The following is a 12,111-nucleotide window of genomic DNA, read 5'->3' as shown; positions in this document are numbered from 1 at the left end:
TTTAGGAAGTTACCTCCTCAATGACACTTTCTATCCCTTTTCCTCTCTTCTTCTTCTTCTTCTGGCACCCCTATAATGCGAATATTGTTCCATTTGGATTGGTTATATAGCTTTCTCAATATTATTTCATTCTTAGAGATTCTTTTTTCTCTCTGTCCCTCAGGTTCTTTGTATTCCTCTTCTCTAATTCCTGTTCCATTTACTGTCTCTTCTGCTACATCTAACCTGCTTTTTAATCCCTCCATTGTATGTTTCATTTCATATATGAAATTTCTTAGTGATTTAATCTCTTGTCTTAAATTTGTTTCTGAGTTCTTGAATATTTTTCTGTACCTCCATAGCATATTTATGATTTTCAGTTTGAACTCTTTCAGGAAGATTGGTGAGTTGTGTCCTTTGGCCCTTTTTCTGGGGTTTGTGAGATTTTGGTCTGAACCATGTTCTTTTGACATTTCATATTTCTGTGTGGTGCCCTCTAGTGCCCAGAAGCTCCTGTCTCTGGAGGTGCTCAGCCCCTAGAGTGAGATTCAGGGTCATAGGGGAGGAAAGACTTGTTTCATGATTCCTGTTTGCCTTGCCTGTCTCCAATATCAGAGCCAGTGCACCGAGCCCACAGGTGTAAGCCTCTGTGCTTTGCATCTCTAGCTGTTGTAGGTGGGGCCTCCTGACTGGCCTGATGCCTGCACAGTGACTGCCAGTTTCTAAGTTGGTGCCATCATGCCAGGAGGAAGGCTCAGCAGGCTGTGTGTCATGGTGGGGGACCTCGGAGCTGAGTAGGCAGCCAGGGGGATGGAGGACCTGAAGCTCCTCCAAGTTCCCTATCTGCTGGGCAGAGCGTGCCCAGACACCTTGTCCCTCTATCCCTTCTCCCACACAGCAATCTCTGTGCAAATCCAGCCCCTTCAGCAGCCCTCTCACTGCTAGGAAGCCTCTCAGACTGCCTGCCTTTCTCTTGTCCCAGAGTGGCTAGGTGTGGATACCATCTTCCCCAAATGGCCGGAATATGTCTCTCAGGCACCCTGGCTGTCCCAGCTCCCCAACCTCCAGAGCACCACACAGTGTAGGTTTCTGATTGCAAAGCAGACTTCCAGGGTTGGGTTTTTAGCAGTACCAGGCTTCCACCCACTCCCTGCTCCATTTCTCTTCCTCCCACCAGTGAGCTGGGGTAGGGGAAGGGCTTGGGTCCCGCTGGATCAATGCTTTGGTATGCTACCCTGTTTTTTGAGGTCTGTATGCAGTCTTGTTCATCCTTCTTTCCTGTTGCTCTTTTAGGGTTAGTTGTATTGACTATGTTTTCACATTATCTGTGGATTTGGGAGGAATTCTCTGTCTCACCTCTCATGCTGCCATCTTGAATCTTCCTCTGTCTTTGGCTGCTTTTATTATTGTGTCTTTATCCTTGATCTTTGCCATTTTAATTATTATATGTCTTGGTCCTGTCTTTGGGTCCCTTGTGTTGGGGGATCTGTGCACCTCCAATGCCTGAGAGACCTCCTCCAGATAGGGGAAGTTTTCAGCAATTACTTCCTGAAAGATACTTTCTATGCCTTTTTCTCTCTCCTCTTTTTCTATTACCCCCATAATATGAATATTGTTTTGTTTGGATTGGTCACACAGTTCTCTCAGTATTCTTTTATTTCTAGAGATCCTTTGTTCTCTGTGTTTCAGCTTCTTTGTATCCCTCTTCTCTAATTTCTATTTCATTTGTTGTCTCCTCCATTGTATCTAATCTGCATTTAATACCTTCCATTGTGTTCCTCAACAATTGAATCTCTGTCCTAAATTCATTCCTGAGTTCTTGAATACTTTTCTGTACCTCCATGAGCATGTTAATGATTTTTATTTTGAAATCCCTTTCAGGAAGATTCATGAGGTCGATTTCATTTGAATCTTTCTAAGGTGTATTCATAATTTTGCTTTGAAGCAGTTTCCTTTGATGTTTCATTATTTGTCTGTGGTGCCCTCTAGTGCCCAGAAGCTCTACTCTCTGGAACTGCTCAGCCCCTGGAGCAATGTCGGGGGTCACAGGGGAGCAGTGTTGGTGCTTAGGGGTAGGAAAGAGCTGTTTCCTGATTCCCAGCTGCTATGCCTGTCTCCACTGCCAGAACCAGTGGGCTGAACACACAGGTATAAGCCTCTATGCTTTGTGTTTGTAGATGCTATAGGCGGGGCTTCCCTCTGGCTGGCCTGATGCCAGGGCAGGGTTCACCATTTTGCTAGACACATGTGGGCTGGCCTGGAGGAAGGCGCGGCTGTGTACCATGATGGGGCGGGGCGCCTTGGAGCTGTGTCGCCAGCCAGGAGGATGGAATGCCTGAGGATCATGAAAGTTCCAATCTGTTGGGCAAGTGTACCCTGACAATTTTGTCTACCTGTCCTTTCTCCTGAGCAGTAAGCTCTGCTGCAATCTTTGCCCCTTTATCAGCCCTCTCGCTTTTAGGAAGTCTCTCAGACTGCCTGCCCAGATCAGCTGGATATGGATCCCTGTTTTCCACAAACAGCTGGAATCTCAGTCTCTTGAGGTATTCCACCTGTCTTAGCTTTCCAACCCCACTAATCACCAGAGCACCATGCAATGTAGGTTCATGCTCCCAGAGCAAATCTCCAGGGCTAGGTGTTCAGCAGTCCCAGGCCACTCCCTCCCTGCTCTGTTTCTCTTCCTCCTTCCAGTGAGCTGGGGTGGGGGAGGTGCTTGGGTCCCGCTGGGTCACGGCTTTGATATGTTACCCTGTTCTGTGGGGTCTGTTCTTTCCTCCAGTTTTATGCAGTTTGGTGCAGCCATCTTTCCTGTTTCTCTTTCGGGATTAGTTGTATGAATTTTATGTCCTATTATATGTGGTTTTAGGAGGAGTTCTCTGTCTCACCTCTCATGCTGCCATCTTTAATTCAATCAGGAGCTTTAGTTTCTTTATGCATTCTGCCACTTTGTGTCTTTGGATTGGTGCATTCAGTCTATTTACATTTAAGGTAATTATTGATAGGTATGTACTCATTGCCATTTTATTAATTGTTTTCTTGTCATTTTTATAGCTCCTCTCTGTTTCTTCCTCTCTTATACTCTTCTCTTGTTATTTGATGCTTTTCTTTAATGCTGTGGTGGTTGGAATTCTCTTTTTTAATTTTTTGTGTTATCATTTAATAGGCTTTAGTTTTGTGGTTCTGAAAGGTTCAAGGATAGCTTCCTTACTATATAACAGTCTCTATTAAGTTGATGATATCCCTACTTCAAACACAGTCTAAGAGTTCTTTTTTGATTCTTCCTCCTCCATACTGTATGTATTAGATGTCATAATCAAAACTAGTTAGCCTTAGGAACATTTCCACCTATAGCAGTCCTTTTAACATATCCTGTAATGCTGGTTTTGTTGTTATAAATTCTTTGAGCCTTCCTTTATCTGGAAGTTGTTTAACCCCTGCTTCAAATGTAAATGATAATCTTGCTGGGTAGCTGATTCTTGGTTTAAGGTCCTTCTGTTTCAATACATTAAATATTCCCTTCTTGCTTGTAAAGTTGCTGCTGAGAAGTTTGCTGATACCCTGATGGGGTTTCCTTATAAGTAATCTTTTTTCCTCTCTCTGGCTACTTTCGATATTCTCTCCTTATCCTTAATCTCAGCCATTTTCATTATTATATGTCTTGGTGTTGTCTTGCTGGGCTTCCTTTTGTTAGTGGCTCCCTGAGCTTCCATGACTTGAGTGTCTGGAATTATTTCCTCAAAGAGGCTTTCTATTCCTTTGTCTCTCTCTTCTCCTTCTGGTACCCCTATTATGTGAATATTGTTTTGCTTGGATTGGTCACACAGCTGTCTTATCCTTTTTTCTCTCTTTTCCTCAGCTTTGTTGTACACCTGTTCTCTAATTTGCATCTCATTGTCTCCTCTACTGCAGCAGTCTGTTATTCACTCCCTCTGTTTTGTGTTTCACTTCAGTTAATGTTCTTCAGTTCTTTTATCTCTTTGTTGAAGTCCTTCCTGAGATATTTAGTATATTTCTGCAGATCAGTGAGTATATATATATAACTTTTACTTGGAAATCTTTATCAAGAAGATTGGTGATCTCCATTTCATTTAGCCCTCTTCTGGTGTCTTATCCTGTAGTTTTATTTGTGACATATTCCTCTGCCTCCTCATTTTATCAGGGTTTCTGTGTTTCTTCTTTGTATTAGATAGATTTGCTATACTTCCTGATTTAGAGAGTAATGGCTTTATGCAGAAGGCGTCCTGTGGTTCCCAGAAGCTCAGGACTCATTCCTCTCCAGTGCCTTTGCTATGGAGCCCGTTGCTATTGGTGGGCAATATGTGGGGTCATCTTTCTGTCTGTCTGCTGGCAGTGATTTATCTCTGTCTGCTAAGGCCAGTGGTTTGCCTCAACTAGTCCTATGTGATCAGAACAGTGGTTTCTGCTGGAATTTTTCTGGGCAGGTCCTCCCTCTGCCTGCCCTGCAACGATGGTAGGACTGCTGGGTTAATGGGGTGGGTGGGGTATTTTCAGGGTGAGTTGCACAGTGGCAGGGTGCATGGGCTCTCGCTGGTGGCATGTCACCTGGTTGTGGAGCCCTTGGGTACTTGGCAGTGGCAGACATTAGTGTGGTGGGAGGACGTGGGCGTGCGTAGGCAGCAAGTCCCATGGTGGAAGGGCCTGCAGTCTCACAGTGGCAGCAGGATGTGTGTGGTGTGTGTGGGGGGGCGTGTGGGTGAGCTGGGAAAGCCAGTCGGGCAATGGGAGGCTGCTCTGGTGAGGAGGCTGCTGGCACACAGCTTCTGCAGCAGCACATCCCGTGGGCTCCCTCTAGCAGCAGTGAGGTGCACAGCACCCAGCTTGGCAACTGGTGGGGAGGAAGAAGCATTTGGAACTGACTCCTGCAGGCATCTGCCCATTGGGCTGAAACAGGACTGTGAAAGCTGGGAGAGTCTCCCCGTGGCCACCAGGCAGCAAAGCCAGTGGCTGCTGGGCTGAGTGGGCTGGGCTGTGTGGACTGGTGTATTGGAGGCACCTGGGGCCTGAGCTGCCAGTGAGGGGGATGGAGCACCTGGGGCTCCTGAGAGTGCTCAACCTGCTGGGCTAAGGGAGGGCTGGGGAGGTATCGCCCACTTGCTCTTTCTCCTGCAGAGACTGTCCCATCCAGACCTCGGCCCTCTGGCACCCTTCCCATTACTGGCAAGTCTTTCAAACTGCTGCCTCTGTGTTTGGTCTTGGTGGGACTAGCAGAGCATGCTTGTCCTCTACAGGGGCTGGAGTCTCAGCCTCCCAAAGTGTTCCACCTATCCCTCGTGTCCAGTCCTGCTAATCACCAGAACCCAATGCAATGTGGACTTGTGTTCCCAGAGCAAATCTCTGGGGCCAGATGTGCAGATTTCCTGGGCACCTATCCCGTCTCTGTTCCTTTAATCTTCCTCCCTCCTGTGGGCTGGGATGGGGTAGGGCTGGGGTCCCTCTTGGTGGTGGCCCTGCCACTTTACCCTTTTTTGTATGATCTTCTCTTCTTCTCCAGGTGTAGGTGGTTTGTTCTGCAGTCCTCAGGTTGTTTTCAGGGTTAGTTGTATTTGCTGTAGTTGCTTCCTTGGTATGTGTGTGGGAGGAGGTTACTGTCCTGCCTTCCTCCTCCTCCATCATAAGGTTCCACCCCACGTAGAATTTTTGTCTTTCATCTTTGACAGTCAGTTTGCTTTGAAATGAAAAGGAAGAGGGTTTCTTAAAGAGAAAGTAACTTTTTAATAAGATGTTAATAATTGCTCTTTCTCTGTAGGGTAAAATGTTTCTGTTTTGTGGCAAGACTTGCTCTGATGAATACAAAAAGAAAAATAAAGTTATGGCAATGTGTCACTACTGTAAGCTGCAGAAAATTATCAAGGAGACTGTCCGATTCTCAGGGGTTGACAAGCCATTCTGTAGTGAAGGTAAAGAAAAAAGTTCACTTTTATCTACAGAGCATGAGGTTGGTATGAAGTAATTCTTGATGAGTTGGGCTGTTAAGGTACAATTAATTTTCAAATAATTTCTGTTTATTAGGTATAATTTGAGTCTTTCTAAATTGGGATGTTACTTAACTTTAAAGTCTGTCCTTCTAAATGTTACGATAATCTCAATAAAGAAACACTTTTGAAATATAATTAGATCAATGGTATTAATATAAAGTATAGAAAAATCTCTTCATAAGTTTAGTTATGTCCAGAGATCTTTTTTCTTTTTGTATCCCTTTGTAAAGAGGTGACTTAAACAATTATTGCTTCTTGGTTTTAGAAACTTTACTCTTTGATGTGTCTGAATATAGATGGCCTAATATTTAAAGTATATTTTGACAGTGATAGGAGTTTGTTTCATGAATATAGAGACTATTTTTTAACCTAGAGGCAGGTAATTGTGTCAAGTATTTAGAAATTAGCTTAAGGTATCTCAGACTGTAGAAGCTCACTCTACCTCCTTCAGGTTAATGTAAATTTGATGTTTCTTTCTTCCTTTCTGGTGGTCAGTTTGCAAATTCCTTTCTGCCCGTGACTTTGGAGAACGATGGGGAAACTATTGTAAGATGTGCAGTTATTGTTCACAGACATCCCCTAACTTGGTGGAAAATCGATTCGAGGGCAAATTAGAAGAGTTTTGTTGTGATGACTGCATGTCCAAATTTATAGTTCTGTTTAATCAGGTAAATGTAACATACTTTGGCTTTCTAAAGTTAGTACAAATTAGTTTCTATTTAAACTATGTTCAGATTATGTGAAGAAAAATTTGGTGTTTAGAACTGGGTAAAATAAATTATGAGCTCCTAAGGCAAACTTCAATTGAATAGAAACATGAAATCTTTGGAGTAAAAAGTATAGGATTTCTGGAGACTTTGTTGTTGTTTGAGGATATGTTCTTTTTATTTTTTGTTTTCTTGAAGGCACATTGACCTTATTTATAACTTTTAGTTCTTTCAAATTAGAACATAGTTCTGTTGCGTTAAGTGGCTCTCATTCAAAAGGTTCCTGTGTGAAATTTGAAGTCAGACCTTGTTCTCACTTCATAGGTCAAATGACTATGACTGATTTCACCCACTTCCTTTTAAAAAAAAAATCACGTTTTTGAAAGACTAACAATGAAAGCTACACTTAATTGAATTAATTTATAAGTGATCACATTCAAAATTAATTAATTCATAATTAATGCTTCATTTAATCTTCACCACAATCCCAAGAGGTAGGTGTTTTATTGCCAGTTTATAAATAAGGGAAAGAGTAAGGTCCAGGGAGGCTAAGTAATGTTCCCTTGAAGAAGCTGGAGGTGAAAACCAGCCAGCAGCTGTAACACTGCAGTGAAACCACAGCACTTGCTCACTTGTCTACCTTCCCACAAAACAGAATTTGCAGGAGGTGGCATGTCTCTTTCATAATCGTATGACGAGGCCCTATCTCGGAGCTTAAGACAAAGGATAGTTAGGTACTGGTTGATGAAGCAAAGTCTTTATGACTCCAAAACCCATATTCTTTCTGCTGCAATATGCTGCCTACTAACTTTATAAAAACTGAACTATCGTTAGATTTCTCCATTGGTAATTTTGAAAACAGGAGATCAACTTTTGTGTTCTTTTGATGGAAGTCATCTATATGAAACACATTATAAAGTGTATATATTTTAACCACAATATTTTAAGGTAGGAACCTTGCATTTTGTGATTTTTGACTGACATATATCCTGTTTTTATAGTGCCTCTTGTTTTATTATTAGTTATCTTTATGTTATTTTATAGTGTTAAGCCTATCCTGTCTTATATTTCTTTTTCAGATGGCCAAATGTGATGGTTGTAAACGACAGGGTAAGCTAAGTGAGTCCATAAAATGGCAAGGAAACATCAAACGTTTCTGTAACCTGTTTTGTGTCTTGGAGTTTTGTGATCAGGAAGTTATGAATGACCCTCTTTCACAAAATAAAGGTAAAGTTAAACTTGGCTAGTGTGGGATCTTTATGTCATTGTTAGGATATACCATTAGCACCCACAACTATAAATAATATAATAAAAACAAAATTCACTGGTTTGAAGTAGGCTGAATTTCCTTAAATTTTCCTGTAACAATCCTTAATGATTGCCCTTGAGGGAAAATTAACCCTGATGCCTTTTGCTATCATAATCAAACATGCCAAGGCATCAATAAATGTATAAGGACTAATTTTATAGTAAAATTAGATTTGATTACTTTTGATTGAATTCATCTCTACATAAATAACTTACACTAAGGGATATATGTGATTCAATAAACTAGAAATGAAAATAGAAAATCAAGGCAAACAAAGGGAGAGGATATAAGTATGTTAGTATGGTTGCTGCATCTGGCATAAGATTTGATCCAGAACTTGCTTGTAGCCAAGGAAAAAATAACACATTAATTATATAAAAACAAAATAAAGTAGACCAGTTCTTCATGGGTAGTAAGGTTTCTCTTGGCTAAGAATAAAATAATTTTGCAAGTAGGACAGCTAATACGGTCAAAATATCCAGACAAATAGATAGATATGGACATGTTCCTAAAGTAGCTCCCCTAAGTAGCATTTCTCCGAGTTAGATTTAAAACATTTGATGTTCTGTTCTCTGATCTAGGCCTGGAGTGCCACTGAATTGACAGAATCTGTATGCTCTGCCCTTAAAGCCTGGCCCTCTTCTGCCTTTTCAGTCTTATTAATCATTACCTCAGTCCCATATATCTTGTGCTAATCTTCTGTGTTATCCATTCTCTCTAAGACTAGTCAGATTGGTGGTAGAATTTTCATTCTATAATGTGGGTTAACAAAACCAGTGTTCTTATGTGGATGGACAGTTACTTCACCAACTTATTTATAAAAATTGTTAAATTTTCACTTGAAGCAAGTTTAGGTGTAGTAGTTTTAATATTCAATGATAGAAAAGCCCAGTTAATCCTGAAACCAGTTCCTATATTTTTACCTGTTGAATAACATTTGAAGTTATAATTTTAGAGAATCAGGCTCTCTTTAGAGAGAACCAAGTGGATGCTAATCTGACCCAGAATCACAGTTATACAGAGTTAGATGTTTGCATTGCACCTTGAAAACTTACTTGCTAAACAGGTTTTTTGTGTGACACTTTTGTTTATACTAGGTCTTACCTTCTTGTTTATTTTAATCAGGAAATATTTCTAAGGCGCACACTGCTTCAGTGAAATTTCCCTCTTCAAGGACAAACACAACTCCAGTTATAACCAATGTGGTTTCATTGGCAAAAATACCTCCTGCCCAGCCGAGGGCGAGCACTAATTGTGTCTTAAAAGGTAAGACTTGGTGTAAAGGCCTTTGGTTAAACTGAAGAGGTAAGTGTTGTCTAGTCTATGTAACTCTTCTTGTAATATTTACATTTACACATACATGTTGAAATATGCCTCTGTATCTCTGAGGGAAGTGGGTAACAAGCAAATGGCCTGGGTAAGGCAGGAAGTGGTATGTATAGTCTATTTCTTAAAAAACCCAAATAATTGTAATAGAGCTACTGTTACCACTGGAAATTCTAATGCCATAGGATGGTGCTGAGGCCCAGGGTTCTTCCTTTAACAAGGCAGCCCAGGTAATACTGATGACAAGTGTTCTTGGACCTTATTTTTGAGAAATTCTGGAATAGACTTGAGCCTACGTTAGTGAGAGGAAAGCAACTTCTTGGTTTTAATGTTTACTTCTTTATGTTCTGGGGATAATGTATGTTTTGATTTGTAACAGGTGCAGTTATTAAAGAGGCAGCAAAGATCATTGAAAGTGTAAGTTTTATTGTTAATATTATTCCTCATGATGTCATTTGGGTTTATTTTCATTTTGGACATAGCCTTCTAATATATATCTGAGTATTATTCTGAATTCAGCTTAGTCTTTTTAAAAAATTTTTTTTATTAAGGTATGATTGATATACACTTATGAAGGTGTCACATGAAAATACAATGTGGTTACTACATTTACCCATATTATCTAGTCCCCACCCATAACCCAATGCAGTCACTGACCATCAGTGCAGCAAGATGCCGCTGATGCACTGTGTGCCTTCTCTGTGCTACACTGTTCTCCCTGTGTCCCCCCACACCATGTGTACTAAACATTCAGCTTAGTCTTTTTAAAAAGTCGAGTAATATGCACTGATTTTATTTTCAAGTCTTTAAGTTAGATCATTTATAAGAATGCATTTCTGATTTATTGTTTGTGTTCTGGCTCCTTCTTTAAATATGTGTTAATTCCATCTGGTTGCTTATTTTTCTCTTACTACATTCAAGTATTTTTGTTTTAGACTAGAAATTCTCTTGAAAAAGTTCAATGTAGTGTCATTTTGTGCATCTTCGAATTAGGTGAGGCTGAACACAGTGCAAGTAAAAATGTATTTAAATTCCTACTTTATGTCTCAAATTGGAAATACTGTAAAATTTCCCAAAATTAAAAAAATTTTTTTGAAGAAATGTCTAAGTTCAAATCTGGTTAGCTGAAAAGATTGCAAACTGTGTCATTTTCCTGTGTCAACATCACTTTAGCAGAAAACAGAATTCCCATCATCCTTTATCAATAACACATGAACCTAATGTGTCAGATCTTAGGTTAATGTTTTTAGTGACTGCTGCTCTCTTTAACATTTGCTCTTGATTCAATTAAAATCTTTTTTTACTACCATATAACAGTGTCATTCAGCTTTGTGAAGTAAGTGGTGGTGCTAGTGCTAAAAAGTGTGCCCAAAATTCAGTAAATTTGGAACAGAAGTTAGATGTGATAAAACTCTTCAGGGAAAGCCAGGCCACTGCTTTGATATCCCATGCTGTCAATTTAAGAGTGCACCCTGCACAATATTAGAGATATTGCTCAAAAAAAAAACAAAAGCAGCATTAAAGCAGATACACCCTTTAGCTCATGAAATTATCTTATAACCAGGCAAGTATAATGGAAAAAATGGATGAATCTTGGCAACATGGCTGCAAGCTCAGTGCTGTCATAATACACCCCTAAGGCCATGCTAAGGCCTGAAGTATTTTTTGATGATTTGAAAGATAGTGACAGTGAGACAAAAAGTTTACTACAAGTCATGGCTGCTTTTCTAATTATAAAGTCCACCAAGGTTTTACAAATACAAAAATGAGCAGGCAAGCTATATCTGTTAACTCTGAAACTATCAAAACATTTCAGCTTCCCCGTAACTTAAAAGAGGCTTTAACTTGGAAGAAAACATAAGATCTGCCTAATAAGGAATCTGTGAAAGTAGTCAAGAAGGTAAATCTGTGAAAGGTTGGTGAAGGGGATGTTGAAATGTTGCTTGGGATGTTCCCATGGATTAATAAAGGAAGACTTGCTAGAATTAGAGAAACAAAGGTAGCAGAAAGAGGGCCCTTGCAATTAGCATGGGCCTTTACCACTGTCAGCAGTGAAGTAACTAGCAAAAGCTTTTGACCGTGTTTCAGCAACAATTGCTGTTTTTGAAGGTGATCCAGATGTGGGTTGCTGTTACATAGTGGCAAGGTGAAAAATGGACAGTAGGTCTGCATATTGAGGAATCCCCAGTGAAAAAAAATGAGGAAAACAAACCACATCAGATCCATTTTTTAAATTAAGGTATCATTGATATATACTCTTATGAAGGTTTGACAAGAAAAACAATGTGGTTGCCAAATTCACCCATATTATTGAGTCCCCCCATACCTCCCTGCAGTCCATCTGTGTAGTAAGATGCCAGAGTCACTACTTGTCCTCTCTTTGCTACACTGTCTTCCCCATGACCCACCCCCACACTGTGTGAACTAATCACAATACCCCTCAATCCCCTTCTCCCTCCTTCCCCATCCACTCTTCCCTATCCCACCTTCCCCTTTGGTAACCATTAGTCCCTTCATGGAGTCTGTGAGTCTTCAGTTTTGCTTCATTGTTATACACCACAAATGAGGGAAATCATTTGGTATTTGTCTTTCTCTGCCTGACTTATTTCACTGAGCATAATACTCTCTAGCTCCATCCATGTTGTTGCAAATGGTAGGATTGTTTTCTTCTTATGGCTGAATAACATCTCATTGTACCACATCTTCTTTATCCATTCATCTCCTGATGGACACTTAGGTTGCTTCCATATCTTGGCTAAATAGTGCTGCAATAAACATAGGAGTGCATATGTCA

At 40.4% G+C, this 12,111-nt stretch overlaps 1 protein-coding gene across 10 annotated transcripts in view; it reads left to right on the top strand.

Moving 5' to 3' along the window:
• ZMYM6 (zinc finger MYM-type containing 6) overlaps positions 1-12,111 on the top strand; it is a 91,321-nt gene that overhangs the window by 34,876 nt on the left and 44,334 nt on the right. For 8 of the 10 annotated variants that reach the window (XM_057499986.1, XM_057499981.1, XM_057499983.1 and 5 more), the window contains 5 exons: positions 5,747-5,897; positions 6,471-6,643; positions 7,762-7,909; positions 9,117-9,257; positions 9,697-9,738. In XM_057499986.1, the coding sequence (XP_057355969.1) occupies positions 5,747-5,897; positions 6,471-6,643; positions 7,762-7,909; positions 9,117-9,257; positions 9,697-9,738 (655 nt within the window). The remainder of the gene's footprint in view (positions 1-5,746; positions 5,898-6,470; positions 6,644-7,761; positions 7,910-9,116; positions 9,258-9,696; positions 9,739-12,111) is intronic. The other 2 variants (XM_057499984.1, XM_057499985.1) reach the window with 2 other exon arrangements.

This window comes from Manis pentadactyla, chromosome 4, assembly GCF_030020395.1.
Source record: "Manis pentadactyla isolate mManPen7 chromosome 4, mManPen7.hap1, whole genome shotgun sequence".
Taxonomy (NCBI): domain Eukaryota; kingdom Metazoa; phylum Chordata; class Mammalia; order Pholidota; family Manidae; genus Manis; species Manis pentadactyla.
Note: the sequence above shows the minus strand (reverse complement) of the source record. Positions and strands in the feature narration are given on the sequence as shown.